At 41.3% G+C, this 19,822-nt stretch overlaps 1 protein-coding gene across 2 annotated transcripts in view; it reads right to left on the reverse strand.

Annotated features, from left to right (window-relative positions):
* The window catches only part of LOC128918250 (interleukin-1 receptor-like 1), a 28,184-nt gene extending 16,099 nt beyond the window's left edge, over positions 1–12,085 (reverse strand). Inside the window, exons 1-7 of one of the 2 annotated variants that reach the window (XM_054222227.1) lie at positions 11,985–12,085; positions 7,702–7,797; positions 6,763–6,830; positions 4,337–4,538; positions 3,859–4,027; positions 3,609–3,771; positions 1,009–1,077 (exon numbers count right to left, since the gene is read on the reverse strand). In XM_054222227.1, the coding sequence (XP_054078202.1) occupies positions 1,009–1,077; positions 3,609–3,771; positions 3,859–4,027; positions 4,337–4,538; positions 6,763–6,829 (670 nt within the window). In that variant the 5' untranslated portion in view covers position 6,830; positions 7,702–7,797; positions 11,985–12,085. Of the gene's footprint in view, positions 1–1,008; positions 1,078–3,608; positions 3,772–3,858; positions 4,028–4,336; positions 4,539–6,762; positions 6,834–7,701; positions 7,798–11,984 lie in introns of both variants that reach the window. The other variant, XM_054222216.1, reaches the window with a different exon arrangement.
* Positions 12,086–19,822: the final 7,737 nt, after the last annotated feature.

The following is a 19,822-nucleotide window of genomic DNA, read 5'->3' on the forward strand; positions in this document are numbered from 1 at the left end:
AGCAACTGGGTGAAAGATAAAAAAAAGAATGGGAATGCAAATCAACATGGCAACTCCCAAAGTATTTGGCATCTCAGACAGTGTCCCCAGGCCCTGCAGTGCCTGCTACCACAGCAGTGTTGCTGTAGGACAGAAACAGTGGAGAAGTAATTGTGATCCCTTCTCCCAGCGGCTCAGATTCACCCCACCTGCCCTGGGAAACAAGTATCCTGGGCTACCTATTTATGTTTCTGATGGGCTCAGTTACTTTCTGGAGAGGTCCACCTCTCTCCATTGACCATGCAAAAGCCCTAGATGGCTCTCACTCCTGCCACAAGGAACCTGCTCTGATGCTGCAAGTTACGCAGGGTGAACCTGAACCACTGAGAACACCTATGGTCCTAAATGAAAGGGAGCCAGGGAGCAAGCTCTGCATCACGGGCTCTTCAACTGCTATTTCTAAGTTCATTCCTTGGTCCTGTCTTTCAGCCCTCTTGGTATCTTCCATCCAGAGAGGTCCGGTCAATGCTAGCCAATGTGGACATGAGCCAGGCAGTCCTCCACGGCCTTAGGGCCAGCAACCAGTCCCTTGCTTTCCTTCATTCATCAAGAGAGCCACAGCCACTGTCTCCAGACTGGAATCACAAGGAACAAGGAGTAACTCTAGTTGCAAGAACAGTCCACCCTTCTCTCTTATGGGTTTAAAGGGATTTATCTACAGCCCTCTTTGAAGTGGATGGAAGCTGTCACCCCTTCAGTTGAAATGTAATCATTGACCATGTGAGTAATCCTCGTCTATCCCAGTAAGGGTAGAATTTTTAAATCCCCTTAAATTGCTGCTTAATACCTAAATAACCCATCAGTTATATCTAACTTCACATCACTGTGCCTGGGGTAAATTAAATCTGGTAAACATTACGGTGCAAAAATATAATGAAAAATTACATCACAAAATCTTCGTGAAGATCGCTGTGTTCACTGGGTCATCGCAAAACGTTAGTTTAAAAACAGTTTATAGTCTGTACTTACCAAGCTCCACTTCTATTACATCTTTATCTTTTGGAAATAAAATTTGAGGAGGTAGAGGTGAGTGTTTTGCTTTAGAAATTAAGAAGGGAAAGAAAGCACATATTAGAAAGTTTTGAAAAAGCATTTTGTAAGATAATTATTACAATCTGTACAGTTAATATTTTAAGATCCCAAAGCAGAATTGCAAACTAACACTATAACAGTGTTTCACATGTCTGTTGAGACCATCTGATCTTATTCCTATGACCAAATATTCCTGGGGATTCTGTGCATGTTAATAGTTTCAGTATTTTCTCCCCATTTATTTAATTTTCATTTTGTACATAAAGAGCAAGGAAAATTTTTGGCTTCTCAAGTGGAAAAAAAAAAAAGCAAACGCAGTTATAGGTTTGTGTTTTTTCTCAGTTGCTTATTCTATTTCTAAAAAGAGATAAAGAAATTCCTTCAGATGTTGGAGAAATTACTCATGTCCATTAAATGAAATAGTGAACATGTATTTTCATGCGGTATCTGAACTGGGGACCCTCTAGCCCCCAGCTGCCTGCCTGTGTTCCCCTCTGTCGCCCCCATCTCTGCATCCTGACAGCCGAGCACATCTGGTTCCCAGGCCCCTCTTTCTGCTCTCTGCGCACCACTGCTGCACACAACTGCTTCCCATTACACCACTCGGCCATGACATTGAGCATCCCTTATCGTTACCTTTTAGAAGGAATACTGCTTTTCCTTTGACATATTTATTTTCCGTCCCCACTAATAATTGTTATGGACAGGTCCAAACTACCTCCAGTCACTTGACTTGAATTAGGTGTTTAAAACCTTTCAGACTTTTTTCCCTTGGTGCATTTTTCTTCTTTTCTTGCTCTTTATACTGTCTTATATTTCCCACTCTCAAAACATTGCTTGCTACCTTTTCCCTCATTAAGCTTTTTGATCTCAAGGCAACTCTACGAAACCCCTAAAAAATCTGCAGGAACTCATTTAACACCCTGCTTCCCAGGCCACCAGAAAAACAAATCTCTTTACCCGTCCTAACTCTTTCTCATTTTCATTAGCTGGATCCGGTAAAAAAGAAGTCAGGAGAAAGTCAGTAACTTCCTAGCTAGCTGACTATGGTAAGTTCTTAGCCTTCAGCATTCAGAGGCAGGGTCAGTGTGGATTTGCAAGGCAACAGGAATGTACATCATAAGCCAATATTATCAAAACATAACAGCTCCACTCATCAGGATACTAATTTTAAGGTCTGATAAAACCTCAAACAATTTGTCATTAAGTACTTTGAATTTAGTAAAAATTGGGCTCAGATTTCACTTGTTATGTTGCAATCACTTCTTTCTGCCATGATTTCAAAAGAAAGTCAGACTAACTTTGAATTGAAGTAATTTGCCTGGATATAACACAGGCTTTTGCAAATTTGCATATCTTTGTGCCAAATAAACCCCAGCAATTTTCATTGTAGCACAGACATGCCAATATTCCTGACCCAGTTAGGGAAGTTATGGTGAAAGTATGTTCAAGCAAAAATTATTAGGCAGAGAAGTATCATGTAGACCAACAGGGTATTACAAGGAAGATGGGGAGGAACGGCACCACACCTCATATGCTACTGGCTTACTAGGTCTCGGCTCAAATTTGTCTTCTGTCCAGCTCAGAATAATCAGAACAAACTCCACTACGGAGACCTGGGCACAGCAGCAAAAGCTGGAATCAAGGCTCCTACACCCCAAATCTGCATTCTGGCCACAAAGCTGGGTCCCTTCCCACAGCAAAAAGATCTGATGTCAGTCTGCAAATTAACGTTATCTATTTTGGGACAAAAAACAAAAACAAACAAGAAAAAAAAAACAAACCCAAGCCCTCCCTGTCCCCAAACCCACAACAGCCCTTCTGACTTTTTTTCTACTGATCTAACTGCAGAACTGAAGACACATTTTGAAGTCTTGGAAGTTGATACAATCTGAACTGCTCGCTGCTGCGTGCTCTTTCCCTGACCACCACCCAAATACAAAGCCTCCCTGAGGAGACTGTATCCTAGAGGCACCCCAAAGTCCACACGTCTCAGCCATTGTGGCTGAGTTCACAATAACAAAGACACAGTAATCACTGACCTCCACTCATTTTCTGTCTATATATATATTCTGGCATTTTGCCTCATTCAAGACAAATCTAAAAGTTTTTTAAGACCTACTATCAAATTAATGCTAGATAATCAAGAGGGACCAGAAGGCATTCCGTTGCAGGCCATCAATGCATCAGTGATCCATTGACCATAACAAATTCCTCTCCCCTTGAACAAACAGAAAGTCAAGCTTTGTGGCATCCCACTAAGGAAACCCTTAATTTCAGAAATAAGTACTACCAGACAGCTCTACCAACCACAGTATGTAACCAGAGTCATCAGAGACTTTAACAAAAAAGCTGAAAGTGACCATGTCTGAATTTACCCACCTGCCCTTGCTCCATTTGGATCCCCATCCACAAAATTCACCTAAAAAAGCTGATCTAAAGTTTCATTAAGAAGATAAAACAAACCAACAGAAACTCTTGTTCTCTGTAATGTGCAAAAGCATCTTCTTTTGCTTTGAGTAGACATCAGTCCTTACCCTCACTTATGAAAATCCTTGTTGCTGATACATTAAACACATTCCCTTTATGAGTGTAGATAAATTGACAAGTATAATAACCATCATCCTCCTTTCCTGGGTTTTTAATAAAAACGTATTTTTCTTCCTTGAGGTATCTCTCTCCCTGAAGAGGTTTGCAGTCCTGGAAAAGAAAACTAACCTTATTTGGCTGCAAATATCTTCTCAAGGTAATCTGATATACAAGTGGCACTGTCAGGGTTCTCTTTACCTTATACCACTGGATGATAGTAGCATTCTTATAATTGTCAATTGTAGGACAAACAATTCTTCCTCTTCCAGTGTCATTTGGGTAACGAATCTGACTTGGGAAACATAGTCCTTGCTTGTATGGATGCACCTGCACACTCACGTTGAACAACTTTGTGCGATTATTTGAACTTTAAAAGTGGGAAAAAAGGTACATCAATGATAGTATTTTTATATGGAATATACTAAATACTTGTAACAAATGTGAGTTTTCGTTTTTATAAACATATGGATGGCTATTGTTGTTCAGTCACAGATTGATTTTTGATGACCTGTCATAAGAAGCGCAATTTCAGAATGAAAAGTTAAATGAATTTGTGTATACCATGAAAAAAAGGCATCATTTCCACAGATAATAATTAGATTGTATTATAAAACATGGCGGGGGCATGGGGGGCATAAGCAGTCTTATGCTTTTCACTTTTCAATGTTGCACTTACAAATGTATAACACAAGTGTAGTTTCCAGAATCCTCCCTAGAAGTTGGCAGAAACCAAAGAAATCTATTTAAGGAAAATATTCGTGATCCCGTTTCTTCTGGAGGAATTATTTTGTTAGTATCCATGTGATACCAGGTCACTTTCACAGATGAACTCCATCGGGGACATTTTATAACTAAAGCCTCACTTTCCATTGCATCAACTGCAAATGAACAAAAGATAAAAATACCGGATTAATCAAACCTTAGCCCCACTGAGACAGAGCTGAACTTAGCATTCCTGGATCAATAGCCAGCCATGTGCCTCTAATTACCTTCCTTGAGTTTTCAGAGATTATATATAGCAAACTTATGCCCACTGGATAAAGAAAGACATTTTTACCTTGAGTTATTGAGTCATTTGTTTGCAAAAATAGTAATTAATGTGTGGGACAGAAGGAAAAAAAACCCCAACCCTAGATTCAAACCAGAAATACACTAAAAAATATGTTGTTTTAATTGAAAAACAGTGATTGCTGGAAATGAACTTCTTACGCAAATCTTTGCTTAAAAACCTGGTTTTATTCAAAACAGGAATTTAAACACAGACAGAAAAGCACTGGCTTTAATGCTGTACTATGAAGTTAGCTTTCCTTACTTCAGTATAAATAATATTTATCAACAGAAAAGAGTTTTTGCTCTGTCTTTTTAATACATAAAAAGGAAATCAAGAATTTTTTTCTTTCACTGAAGAAAAAACTAGAAGAAGGAGGAAGCCTGCAGATAAGATCATCAAAAAAAACCAAAAAAGACAAAAGCCAGAAGAGCTTCTCTCCATAGTTCACAGAAATGTGAAACAAGTGAATGAAATGTAACAGACTGAAAGGAAGAATCTGATGGGAAGGTGAATAGATGCCAGAAAGGAATAAGAGACAAATAAGAAGCATAGGAAGAAACCCACACACGCTCACACAAAAGAAAAAAGAGGAAGGAGTTGGCAGTAAGGCACTAATTTATTTTTTTTTCAACTGAGTATATTTCTACTCTTGAATACTGAAACTGGTCCAGAGAAACTTGAATCAAACAATTATGACAGATATTTAAGTGCCCAGGCACCTGAATAGTGAATTGGCTGCTGAAAACAGAAATGCTAATCTGAAAGTTAAATTGCATTTTGGAGAAGAGAAAGATGAGAAAATAAGCCAGGAGGGAGACTGCACAGAGATGGAGATTGGCAAAGGAGTTATAGTAGGTAAGGGAACATGAAAATGAGAGTAGGTAACCAAATAGCTAAACAAAGTAGAGAACCTCTATCAAAAATCACACTTTGTGGGAGTATTGCCACTGCCTGGCTTTAGACACGTAGGTGCACAAATCAGGTGGCGAGTCTCTCTACATGGTGAACACTTGGCTTCTGCTATGCTTCTTTCTAAAGAAGCGGACCTTCTCTACTGACATTACTTGTCTCCTCGCTTACTAATTCAGGCACCTAAGTTAGCCACATCAGGTATGAGTAACCCCAGGCCCACCATTTTAACAGCATTCCTACCCATGAGCCTTGCAAGTATAGTGGGATGTATGAGGGGTGTCCGGAAAGCGGGCATTGCCCCACCGAAGGAAGAGTATATTGGAAATACAGCTTTCTTCCAGGAAAAAGAGGAGGAGAGGGAACACATAGAAAATAAGAGGCCTCATCTAAACTCAATGACATCAGTGAAAATTATCTTGGCAATTTCTTCAGCAGAATTTGGCCTCTTAATAAATCTAATGTGTTTGAAAATTAGCATTCGTATTGTAAAATTGAGAATATGGGGAAATATTTAGAGATCATATCTTATAATGTTTTTCAGACAAATAAGCAGCTCAGCTGGAGACTAGAACTACATGAGTGCTATGTAATGGTGCGTCACCGGTCAGCACTGGCCAGCATTATATAGCTGAGTCAACAGACCTGACCCGTCAGAAAGAGCTTACTGTCTTGAACATCCCCCATAGGCAGGTAAGTGTTATTGTTACATTGCACTTGTGTATTACCACCTCAAAACCAGGACATTAACAAGCATTTTTAGAGAGCAAAGCGCCCAGTTACGTCCCTGGTTCAGCAAGGTGCATACACATGTGCCCTGTTCAGGGCAACTTAATCGTGCTCTTGGAGACTAGCCTGGAACACCGGCTACTCCCAAATCCTTTCAAAAAGACCCTTTTCTTTCTGCTTGCAGAGATGCCAAGGAGCAGAAGTAGAACCTAGGCTTAATGTCACAGAAATGGACAGTACTCGGTGCATTTTAATATACAGAGAAAACACATAAAGCTAGATTTGCAACAGTGATTTTTGGCTTGAGGAAAACTAGCTAATTTTAGGTGTTAAAAAAATTGACAATTTGGGAACAGCCTACACATTCCTACAGAATAAACCTCATCAGAAAGTATTTTTAAAATGAAACTTACATGTTTCGGCTGTCATGGAAACTGAGAGGAAGGCAGATAGGAAGATCAGATGTACACATCCCATCATACTTCTAAACCAAAAAGAAAAACATTGATATCTCAGAATATACTCTGGCTGTACCAGTTATGCTACTGCCATGGCACTGATGTACATCTGCTAACAGATAATGGTATCGTGCAATGATAAACTGCATCATGCGAGCTGCTCTGTACAGAGTGTGTGTGTAGCAGTGGTTTTACAGCTTTGAGATGATCCTCTTTGCTCTATAATCAGTGCAATAGTTGATGTTCCGTTGAAACTACTGTTATGACTTAGTTTAATGGGGGCGGGGGAATTACCCTGCCACGGTGGGCCTCAGGCAGAGGCCTCTTCTTGCTTAGTTGCTTTTTTTTTTTTTAAGGAAGCCAAATGTACATTGGCTTTCTCTTCATAGTCCAATGCAGAAAAAATTATACCTCAATTTAGAAAAGGATAGGTCCTGGATTTGACAATATATACCCTGGCTTTGAATTAAGCTTACATCCAATCAACTGCTTAGGTACCTAACACCTTTTTGGCTTTCTACAGAGGTGGAGGTATCTTCAGTGAGTGCTTCTCTAGGAAAGCATTTAACAGTAAGAACAAAACCAGGTGAGCGTCATCAGCAATGCTAACCTGAAGGGGAACTGAAGAAATTGACTGGAAAGGAACATATATTATATTCAAGTAACAGCAGTAGGGCAGATCCCATGCCTTACTGATGTTTTCATTTGTGTCTAATTGATATGCACCTGTAATTCACAAGTTGCCACGCGGCCCAGGCACCCTCCAGCAATCCCCTTTATTAAAGAAACTGGTTATTTGTCTGTGGATACTAAATTGACCTAATCTCAGGATAACTCAGGAGACAGCAGACACGCAATCCAGCTATACTACGCAGCTGTTAGCATTCTACTTACCATTAATAAAGCCTTCGCTTGAATGCTGTCCTTCACTGCAGATCACAGAGCGGTGGGTTCTACCGTCATGCGTGAGGAAGACGCGGTCCCAGGGTGCTACAGATGGCAGATAAGTTTTCAAGAGAAATCACATTAGAAACAAGTTATAATTTATCTTGCAGATAGTAAGCACAAGAGAAGTAGTGAAAAATAGGCAAGAAATGTACAGGCAGAGTAAGTACGGTCGTCACACTTACGGCAAGGAATTTTTATTTCAGTGCCAAGGATTTCCAGACTAAACAAACATTGACAGACCTTATCAAGACCTACATTTTTGCCAAGTCTGAAATTCAGAACAAACTAGATTTTGAGCTTTCAGAAATGTCATTTGCTTTTTATTGGCATGGAAAGTTTCTTCTTTTAGAGGGTTTAATAACATCCAGAGGCTTATTCTTAAAACTTTAAAAAATAATAACAGAACTTAGTGTTGGAAGAGAAAAGCGTGCGAATTTAAGTGTAGATATTTTGCAGTGATACTCACAAATCACAGAAAAGATGAGGTTTAGACTGAAAAAGCAGCATCCCAGCTTTAATGTCATGGCAAGGCTGATGTCGTGCTTTTTATGGGAAGCAAGTAACCAGCCAGGAGCTCCTAGAAGCATTGTGCATCAGCAATGCTCACTTTCATTAGAGCTGGAGAAAAACACCACATACAAGCACATGCAGTCTATTGACTTCTTTAATTTTAAGGAAATCTTAGGCCAGGTTAATAGATTTTTAGGAGGTACTTTTCAACACAACAAACATCAGGAGTTATGCCCTGGAAGGAATGAATGAGCTGGCCCAGAAGAGGGTTCAGGAGTGACCTGGGACAGGATAGGCCCTCTGGGAAGAAAGATACAGAGCAAAACAGCACACAACAAATATTCACAGCTTCAACACAGCAAAGCATTTTTCTTTGTTCATCCTTTAAAGCAGAAGGCTTGCTCCTAGAACTTATTTCTGGGACTTCCAGGAAGCATACTAGATCAGCAGGTGGGAACGGGGAGCTGAGTTTCACATAGCAGGATTATTAGAGGCCTGGATCCAGCTCAGGACCTAAACAGGTCCTGTATTTGCCAGCAACTTGCTTGACTTCATTCACCAGCTAAGATCTACTTTGATCGCAGTTGAAAAATGATATGGGGTCATGGCTCCTTGACTTAGTTTCACTGAGCCTTGTTACGATATAGATCTGCTCTCAAACACCTCTTCATTCTCTGCAGTAATTTCCACTGTAGTTAACTATCTTTCACTACCTGTTACTGTACCTAATCTTATTGATCCAAATCAGCTTTGGTTACCCTATGTCTCACTTGTTTGTTCTCACAGAAATTACTTTTTTCACTTGCAGCTCACAAGAGCCATTACTGATCATTCCCAATAATTCATCATCTCCAGTTACTTGTGACTTTGCTATTTAGCATTGGCTTGTGCAGAGGAGACCTTTTCTTCCTAAAGGGTCCTTCTGTCCAGCCAGATGTCCCGTTTTGCAAGCTGACTTTAAACTATTTGGTACCCACATACATTTGGAATGGCTCGTTTGTTTCAGAGAGGGACAGACCGACGCATCTGGGAGTGCAGCAGGGTATATACATAGTCAGAACTAGTGGTATAGCAAGGGAAGGTGAATCCCTCCAAAGGGTATTTATGCAGCCTTCCAGAGCACTGTGCCATCAGTTTCTGAATGCCTACAGCATGCGAAATACACGTATGTGTATACACGCAAACAAACATGATACGCAAAACACTAGCTCCAGTAGGGCTGGTTCGTACAACTGAGATTAGGTACATCTATATCAACTGAGTCTCTGCAGTGAAGCCTCCAAACAGACCCTAACAATCAATCATCTAAGTGAAGAACTCTAAGCCGTATAATAAATAGAATTTAATGTCATTAGAGTATTTGAGCAATTAAATAGACATAAAAAATATTCAGAATATGGCTTTTCTGCTGGGAGCCTTTTCCCTTCAAGTGTTTGTTTTTGTTTCACAAACCTGTTTGCCCCCAATATCAGCAGTTATACTAAATGGCCTACTACTTTTCAGAGCTCTTTTGTTTAAACAAGAAGATACTTCAGCAAGATGACAAAAAGTAAAACAACTGACTTTCAAAGGAAAACCAGTTTCATAGACTAGATATGGAGATTGTCTGAAATCAGGTTCTTTCTCATTTCATGTTTTATTTGTACGTGTCTATATTGTATTTCACCACAACTGATACCACTATTGGAGATACTGGCGAGTCCCTTATTGACAGTGCTATTGCAGCCCTAGAAATGGAAGGATGGCGATTAACAAGAAGTTGCAAGGAGCTGTGCTTTCTCCATTTTTGAGATACAGTTTTGTCCAGGAATAGTGGCAGCCAATTACTTGCCTTCACCTACTCTTCTAACAAGTGCCAGAATGATCCAGGAGTAAGAAATTTACATTTGCCTGTCATCGTATTTGACAGTTGTTGTACTTTTACCCTTCTGTTTCTTGAAAAAGTATGTCTTTGAGAGATCTTACACATACTGGGCTACCAGCCTGCACCAAAACAGTGCAAGATAGTTGTACTGAAAGGACAGATTCTCCCCACCTAACTCTGATTGCTTTATGGATTTTCCCCCCGTTTTTAAGTTGCCATGTATTGGTGGTAGTTTAAGTAGAGTTTGGGGTTTGTCTGTGTAAATACATGCAATATATGGGGCTCTAATTAAAGAGGAACGTTTCCTGAAAATACAAAGAGCTCAGGCAATTCAAAGAACAATGTGATTCTGTTTGCAATTTCCAAAGTCAGCAGCAAACTGCCAGATGACCTGAGTAAAAACCGAGGCAGAGATTGCAGTTCTAGACAGCAAATAGAAAGAGACGGACTGATTCACTAGTGCCTGGCAGCTTGTGGCATTACTCGGTGCAAAGCAAAATGAAAGCACCCACACCTCCATCAAATGAAAAGGGCATTATGAGGCACAAGACAAAGGCACTAAGACACCTCACGTCTCACAATCAAAAGGAAGAAGTTCCTGTAGCTTGAAGCACTGAGAGACAAAGGACATGATTTCTGCAAATAGTTGAGTTGTCTTACTGCTTTTGCAGAGGTATTTAGAACTTATGTTTTATTACATTAGTCTGAAGTAAAATCTGCATAACAGATTGTTGGGTCCTCGGTATACCATAAATTTAGACTGCTAATATCCAGGGGAAAAAGGAAAAGGAGAGATTTTCCATAAATCTCTTTCTTCCTATAGCTCACAATAACTGCATGTTATGTGCTTAATTCTAAGCTCTGTGAAGGAAAACTTCAGAATGATGCTGAAAAAGCACTAGATCCAAATACAGAGGTTTGGGATAACTATCTGAGTATGTCAAAACCTAGCCCCTAAAATCAAATACAAAAGGAAGATGAAAGAACTGGGAACCCCCTAGTTTTGTTACAGAAGTAGTAGTTTATAGGGCTTAACTCCTTGCTTCTCCAAAGGCAACTATGTTAGTAACATATTTGTGATTTTTTTTCCAAAACTGTATGTGGCAACAAACTGTTTATAGTACCGTTTATATAAGTGAACAAACATTATAAAGGTACCATACCTTACAACCTAATAAAACTTGGAAACGGTATTGCAATTTCTACTTTCAAAAGCCTAACAGACTTTACAGTGTAAACATATCATGAAATAGCAGTTGCGTGAAATTTGTTTACTAAGACATAAAATTCATTTATTCACCTTTTGAAAGTTATTTTCATTCTTTTATCAAACAAGAAAACCCATTCTGACTGAAAATGAGCTTTTAAAATAGCAGCAGGAGCACTGAACTTCTTCCAGAACTAGCACTCACAACAGTTAACACCTACACTAGTTACATCTGTAAGTGCAAAATTTAGGAATTCCAATATTTAAGTATGGAAATGCTAGAATTGATATACACATTATTCATACAAGTTATTTTGAAGAAAAAAGGTACATAAATATACTAAACTCTGAAAAATCCATTGCACAGTAAATATTTTCTGTGTCTTTGAATAATTAGTAAAAATATCTGCCAGAAAACTGAGGACAAATCCATTTCTAAATACACTTCATTATAAGATAAGCCTTTATGCTGTTCCCAAAATTATTTGTCTATCACATAAGTGTATCCCCTATTTAAACCTAATATTTTTTCTTGAGATAAAGAAGCACATAAATGAACTGAAATAAACTTTCTTCTAAAATACTTCTCACTATTTCCAGCAGCATCAGTTATTTTTGGTTAAATGATAATATAAAAATTCAACCTACCATCTGGAAAACTCAGAAAGCAGAGAAGTGGCTTGCTCTCTCTGGCTGGGTCTTTTGCACTTATTTCTCTGCCGTAGCTTCTACCAGATATTACTGGGAACTCTTTTTAACTGGCTTGTGCAATTCATATCTGTAGGAGCAAGACAGACAGCTGCATTTTGAGACACCTCCCACTGAACTGAGCAGAAAATGCAAACTACTGTAGGAACCTTAGGTACCTATCAGAAATGACATCTCACAGTTCCAATTAATCAGATATCTTTTACCAATAGCACAGGTTTTCCATTAATCACAAGTTATTACATTTCAGCATGATTATACTCCAATAAATCTGCTGGCTGGTTATTGGCTTTCTCACATGCCCGGGGAGAACAAAGAAGAGACACTCAGCCAGTAGAGGGTGCTTGGAAACAGATTTTGTTTGAAAACAAGTGACAGCTTTGCCTTGTCCAGTCAGGCAGCAGCTCCCGGAGAACAGCTCTAAAGTCCCTGGAGCACCAGGAAGAGTTTTCAGTGAAGGAAACTGCTTCACTGAAGTCAAGCTGACAAAAGAAGGCTGCTGAGAAACCAGTTGTCTGCACCAGCAGCTAAATGAAGTCTCTGAGGGAAAGAAGGCTGGAGGGGCAGGGCCGTTCCACAGGAAATCCACAAGCAACTCTGGGAAAGAAAGAGGAGAGGGAGAAGTAGCCGCAGCAGTGGACATGACCCAGTGTACACAGTGTACAGAGAGACATGACCCAGTGTACGGAGCAGGTATTCAGGAGACCGTACAAGCCACCGAACATCTGAAAAGACATTTTCAGGGAGCACTGTTCAAGACTCCTGAGCAACCTTCCAAACATCAGCACCAAACCTGGACCCATCAGACCAAAGGTCCCAAACTATCCCCTTCTTGCGCAGCAGCCAATCTAAAGGGGTAAGCTCAGTACCAAATCAGCCAAATTCCAGCAGACAAATCAGTTCATATATCTTAACAGAATAACCCCTAAAGACATTTTGAGAACCAACTGTTCATTCTTTCTTTAACCAAAGATTTTATGCTACGGTCATTCCCCAACTCTAATTTTTCCCTGGCAGCGTTATGAATACCATTTATCACTTCCCATGTTCCTGTGACTCTGCTGTCAGCATGCAGCATCTCCACATCAGTACACAAAGATGTAGCAATTATACACCAGTATGTAAAGATCTTACTGATGTCACACCCATGCTTTCCCCGGTTCTTGGTGTAGCATTTACTTTGAAGTGGCCTGGGGGTTGCACTTCCCATATGACACAGATAATGCAAAAGAGCTCAAAAAAACCCAACCCTGCAACAATGAAATCTCACAATAGCCAACCATTTGGGGTCAGCTCAGATCCCTACCTTGAAAAGCTCACAAACCACTCCCTGCTCAGGTTTGTGCAGTTTCATTGGAATCAAGACCTTCCTCATTTCCTGACACCATTTTCTAGAGACTCAGACAAAAAGACTGGAGCAACCATCTGCATTCAGTGGTAGATTCAGCATCCTCTCACCAAAACATGTCAGATTACTCCAGGGAAATGTTAAATACATTCGGGTCAAACTAACTTCCATTGCCTGGATACAGAATGAGTTCTTCTGTCATAAAGCCCACTGAAACATAATCAGAGATGCTTATTGTGTTGCTCTGCAACTCAGAAGAGACCTTCATCCATTCCCCATGCCCAGGTTCTTCCCAGATCATGATGGAGGTGGGAAACTGAGCTCCTGACAAAAGGGTATAGTTGCCAGCTGAGCACAAGCCATCCCGCAGCTTTCATAAGAAGCTATAATCCATGTTAAGGCTTTGTAACTTTTGGTCCAGCTTCTAAAAAATTCCTATTTGATAAGTATATGGAAAAATGTGCTTACATAAAAATGGCAAGAAATTTCTTTGGGGACTTAGATGCCTCATGCTCCTTTGACAGCCTGTAGGCACAGCACTCCAACAAGCAAGAGAATCATCTGTTCTCCAAGCAAAGAGGTCAAGAAGTAATGCGCTTAAATGAAGCAGGGAATAATTAGGCAAGATAAGCAGGAAAAATCTTTTAACAGGAAAGCTAGTGAACCACTGGAAGAGCTTGCTGGGAACCTAGTGGAGCTGCCATTAGGTTTTAGACCTTAAAGAAAAATCTGGTATTGGTATCAAGATGCTGTAGATGGCCCCACAGATCCTTACCAGGACTAGGAGTAAATGGCCCAGAGATGTCTGTGATTCAGTGGCTGGGTTTGGTGCAGCATGGCTGTATGAACTTAACTCGGTTGCACTGGCAAAATGACTCCTGAGCTGTGAAAAGTATGCAAGTTAAAGCCATGCTAGATACAAAAAGTGAAAACCCAGATCGAATGAAGTTATTGAGATCATACGAGTTAGGGATTCAAGCATTCAAGAGAAAAAATGATGACATGAAAAAAGATAAAATCCTGAGATAAAAAACAGAAATAGCAAAACAGCAACTCAGCAACATCAGGGTTCACTCTGCTTCAAGAAGTAATGCTTAGCCTAGCAGCCTATTAGTTCTGGGTGCCTAATACCTACCTCTATTAGCCAGGAAATAATTTCTGTGTACATTTTTTGCACCCTGCTTGCAGACTGTCTTGCACACAATAGGGGACACCTGGACAGAAGTGACCCTGGCAGGGAAGGTTTCACTATCTACATTTGTTGAGGCCAAGCTAGGTAACGCTGGTGGAGTTGGCAAATGGCCAGGTGGCAGGGAAAGCTGTTGTTGGGTGTGTCCATACACATAGTAGGTCTAATGTTTTTCAGCTGGTGGGGATCCACCCTACCGAGGTTACACTATCCTTCCTGTTCCCCTGTGTTGTGGTGCCTTACTTGTGGCTAGCATAGGCACCTCATGCTTTGTGCAAAACAGAAATTAGAAAGATTTTTCAAGAGTCGTAATATTCTGATGGGGATGGACCCTCTTACTCCAAGGTTAAGAGTTGCCCGTAGTCTTTATCATGAATCATGCAGTCCTATTACCACCCGCACTGGGATAAAGACGAATGGGTTGGCCCCCAAATAGCTCTGCTGGTTCTTTTCTTAGAGAAGTTTGAGACAGTTATCCCAAGAAGACACTGTTGGGGGGTACATGCCTAACCAGACTGTATTGTGTTTATGTGGCAAGACTTGAGGGGGTGCAGGAGTGGCTTCTATGAGAAGACTGCCCAGGGAAGTGGCTAAGGCACCATCCCCAGCGGTATTTAAAAGACGGGTAAACATAGTGCTTAGCAATATGGTTTAGTGCTGGGTTTTGTCAGTGATAGGTTGATGGTTGGACTAGATGATCTGAAAGTTCCCTTCCAACCTAGGCCATTCTATGATTCTAAGACACCGCGAGCTTCCCCCATGTTGGAGAGAGCCAGTTGCAGCTGGCTCCAGAGAGACCCACCGCTGGCCAAAGCTGAGTCCATCAGCGCACCTCTGCGATAACATATTTAAGAAAGGGTAAAAACTGCTGCATAACAACTGTGAGAGAGGAGTGAGACAACGTGAGAGAAACAACCCTGCAGACACCAAGGTCAGTGAAGAAGGAGGGGGAGGAGGTGCTTCAGGTGCCAGAGCAGAAGTTGCCCTGCAGCCCATGGAGAAGACCATGGTAATGCAGGTTGTTGCCCTGCAGCCGATGGAGAACCATGGTGGAGCAGACATACACAGTGGAGCAGGTGGGTGTGCCCTGAAAGAAGCTGTTGCCCATGGCAAGTACATGCTGAAGCAGGCTCCTGGCAGGAACTGAGGCCATGGAGAGGAGCCCATGCAGAAGCAGATTTTCCAGCAGGTTCTGTGGCCTGTGGGGGACCCACACTAGAGCAGCCTGTTCCTGAAGGCTGCACCCCATGGAAAGGACCCACACTGCAGCAATCCGTGAAGAACTGTAGCCCATGGGAAGAGCCCACGATGGAAAAGTTTGTGAAGGACTGTCTCCCGTGGGAGGGACCTCACACTGCAGCAAGGGAACAGCGTGAGAAGGAGCAGTGGAAACAAAACGTTATGAACTGATCACAACACCCATTCCCCATCCCCCTGCACTGCTCGGGGGAAGGATGTAGAAGAGTTGGGAGTGAAGTCGAGCCTGGGAAGAAGGGAGGGGTAGGGGGAAGGTGGTTTTAGTTTGGTTTGATTTCTCACTACCATACTCTGTTATTAATTGGCAAGAAATTAATTTCCCCAAATTGAGTCTGACTTGCCCTTGACAGTAATTGATCTCCTTGTGCTTATCTCAACCCATGAACTATTCATAGTATTTCCTCCCCCTGTCTTGTTGAGGAGGGGGAGTGATAGAGCAGCTTGGTGAGTACCTGGCAGCCAGCCAAAGTCAACTGTCATGGCAGGGTGCCACAGAACAGTAGGTGAGGATGTCCATGTGGACATAAAAAGATTAATAAGAATTTAAGTCTTACAAAGCCATCAGTACTTTCAGCGTACTCCTCTTTCTCCTTCATCCCACCAAGGCAGAGCTATTGAGTTTTCAGCTCCACTACAGCTGCCACTAAAGTTCAGATGCTGCAAAAATGGAGGTGAGAATACCTTGAAGGAAGCAATTGGCTAAAGTAACAATAATTATATCTGCCCTTTTTAATGTGTCTGGCATGTACTTACCTTTGGGTTGCACATTGATGTGCTACTTGGGAAGTTATTTGATCACCAGCAGTTTATAAAAGATTTTAACAATGATAGTTATGTAGTCCGGCTAAGGACAATATTGAAACAAAAATCTTGACAGCAACCCCAAAGCCTTTGTATCTTAAAACCAGATTCCCGTTCTAAAGCAGTTCTCAATTTCTCTGCTCCATGCCTTGCCCCAAAAGGAAAGCAGCTGCGCCACCATCCCACAGAGGCTGGATTCAGACAGCCAGAATGAAAACAACAGCAGCTGTTCTGAATGTCACCGGGCCGCCAGCAAGATCCCCAGGGGGAAGACCACAAAGCCCACCAGAGAGAGGATCGGTACAGTACATCTGTTGCTTTTATGGAAATAAAAATACTCCACTGAGTCTCCAGGATCTTCCATTCCCACAGGTGGTCCTGTCCTTGGGTACCAGAATGCCTTACAGTACAGAGATGAGAGTGAGTCTGAGCAGGCAAGTATCTTTGGGCAAGGAACCTATCCAAAGTTTATCCACAAAAGAAAAGACTAATAAACCAGCCCTCCTGTGTCCAATTAACTTCAGGGCACAGAAAAGATGTGCATAAGTGAAATTTTCCAAATTTGAAGTCAAAGACCGTTAGATCCAAGAGGTCATTCCTTGGTGCAACAGCATAGACTAATACCAGAAGCCCCAGGCCCTTACAGCCAACCGTCCTCTCGGAGTGCACGGGAAGCTAACCTCCTGTGCAGCACCCGCTCTATTTCCCATTACTGTGGAAACAGAAGATTATTCAGCACATTGTTGTTATTCCTATCTGACCTCTTGACTAAGAATGAGGAGTTTTTTCTACATGATTTCTTAGGAAGACACTTCTACAAATACATGGCATTCTGGAAATCATCACTTGGATGCGAAAGACACAGTTCTTACTAATTTACACAACTAAAATGAATTTGGATCCTCTGGAAAGTCATTGAAGATAATTTGTTGACAAAGGATGTTGTTCATAATGACTTTTTACTAAATAGTCTTGTTTTTTCCTTAATGTATGTGAATTACTGGAATTTAATGTTTTACTGATAAAAGAGGGTCATGACTTACTGACAGCATGCAGGAGCAGAGCTTTAGTTGTAAAAATTATTTATATTTTTGATAATGCCACTATTTAAGAAAATGTCTGGGTTTTTAGAAGAACATTTTTCTGATAATTATCTCGTATTTTCTATCAGATCTGGCTACAACTTGGAGCTTGCACTCCCTGAAGGTTTAAAATATTTTGGAAAGAAAAACAAGGCTTCTCATGAAAACTAGAACTTCCGAACTTTTCCTATGGAAAGGAAATGTCACCCAACCTATTTTTGCTAGAATAAAAAAATCATCATTTTTGTTAGTTTTTGTTACAGTTGAAGAAGCCAGATGCCCAGACCCCAAGGAATCCCCTGCTAAAGTTCAGAAATCGTTAAAACGCCCAACCCTTAGACCTTAGAGCACTTGTAAAACCAGAGGGGCGAGGGCTAGAGAATGAAAACCTTCTGTGGCCCTGGCTCCCAGCAGACAGTTACGTGAAAACGAGGAGAGAGTATGTCAGCAATTGGGCTGTTTATTGTAGAACTGCATATAACCAGTTTGGCCAGGGACAAGAAATTTTGGGAACACAGAGAGTTTCCTGTCTCTGTAAGCTTTAGAGATACCAAATGGCATGCATCGTTCCTTCCAGCAATTATTACCTGAGGTTTCAGGCTTGTTTCTTTCACTATGAAAATGTAAACTCAACACAACCTTTTTTTCTCTCCCTTCACTAAGCAAAACTCCTCTGTTTATGGAAAACCTTCTTGCAGCTCTCCATGTGATTTCTTGCAAGTCTTCTTGGGAGATGAGCTGTTCCAAGAACCAAGCTGCTTTTCCTGTCAATCTAAAATGAGATATTTGTTCACATCTGTGGTCACCATGCCTACTCGCCCTGCATAACATAGACTTGGTGTATCAAATGCTCACCTTTCTATTGTCCCCCAGGGTCAAATGCCTCATTTCTGTAGGATTCTACGTGGAAAACAACCTGTATGTAACTATGGCCTGTTGCAAACCCATGCAGGTCTTCACCAGGGCTATTTCACAGACTTGAGAGGTCATTGTGCACAACAATTTGGCCTGCCAGGTGCCAATAAGAAGCACCAGCTTCTGGGAAGATTTAGGAGAAACCCTGCCCCATCTGCTTTCCCTGTAGGATGTAAGTGATATAATACAGGCAACCCACTACTATGCAGAAATTCAGTGCTGAATGGTGGAGTTTCTTCACACTAGGCAAACGTTTTCTAAAGCCATTTATTCTTTTGATTTTGGGTCCATGTATGACTTTTGGGAGGCAGCTCTCTGAAGCAGTGGAGCACAAGCTCCCCCAGAGCCCCTGTGAGTTTAATCCACAATTAATCAATGCCTACACTAGAAATGTGAGTCCTCAGCATGGATTCAGGCAGAAATGGAGGTCAGTTCATGTCTGTTTTTTTTTTACCCAAAAGTATTTGATTAGAAACCTCTCTGTTCCACCTCGTTTCCATGGCCAGCAGCAGAACTTGCACAGTGTCCTAGCCGCTTCTGAGGAACTCGGTGCCTTCAAGAGCTGCAGGTTTCAAGCTATCCTGCCTGATTGCTCTCAGAGCCCGTGACCACAGGCCAAACTTTTCCTAGGCTTATGTTCCTAGACAGCTAACAGCCTGCAGAAGCAAGCTTGTCCAAGATCTCCCACATTAGCAGTGAAGGGCGTGCTCTGCATCGTACAACATGAGGAGGTACGTCCCTCTGTCATCCTCTCACCATATCACAGCCTCACACGCTGGAGCCCAACAGCTGTACTAACTACCTGTGGCTCCCAGACACACCAGTCCACGACTGAGGCTCTAGGACAGGACCCAAATGTTGGAAGTTTCCTAGATCCTGTGAAACTAATTGAAACCCAAGGGCCACTCTGTCAGTCAGCTCTGTAGCAGAATGATTGCTTTTGGACAATGGATAAATTTTCATGGTTTACTTGGTTTGCTATTGTTAGCCACTGATCTACATAAAGAAATATTCTTGGAGAAATAATCTTACCAACACATTGAAAGGGATCGGCTTTCACTACCTGGGAAGGACATCTTGGAATCATTTTGGATTTTCTTTGAAAACAGCCAATGTTCAGCAGCTATCAAGAGGGCAAACAGATCGTGAGGAGTTATTAGCAAAAGAAGATAACAAAACAGGAAAT

This window comes from Rissa tridactyla, chromosome 1 (genome assembly GCF_028500815.1).
Source record: "Rissa tridactyla isolate bRisTri1 chromosome 1, bRisTri1.patW.cur.20221130, whole genome shotgun sequence".
Lineage (NCBI taxonomy): Eukaryota > Metazoa > Chordata > Aves > Charadriiformes > Laridae > Rissa > Rissa tridactyla.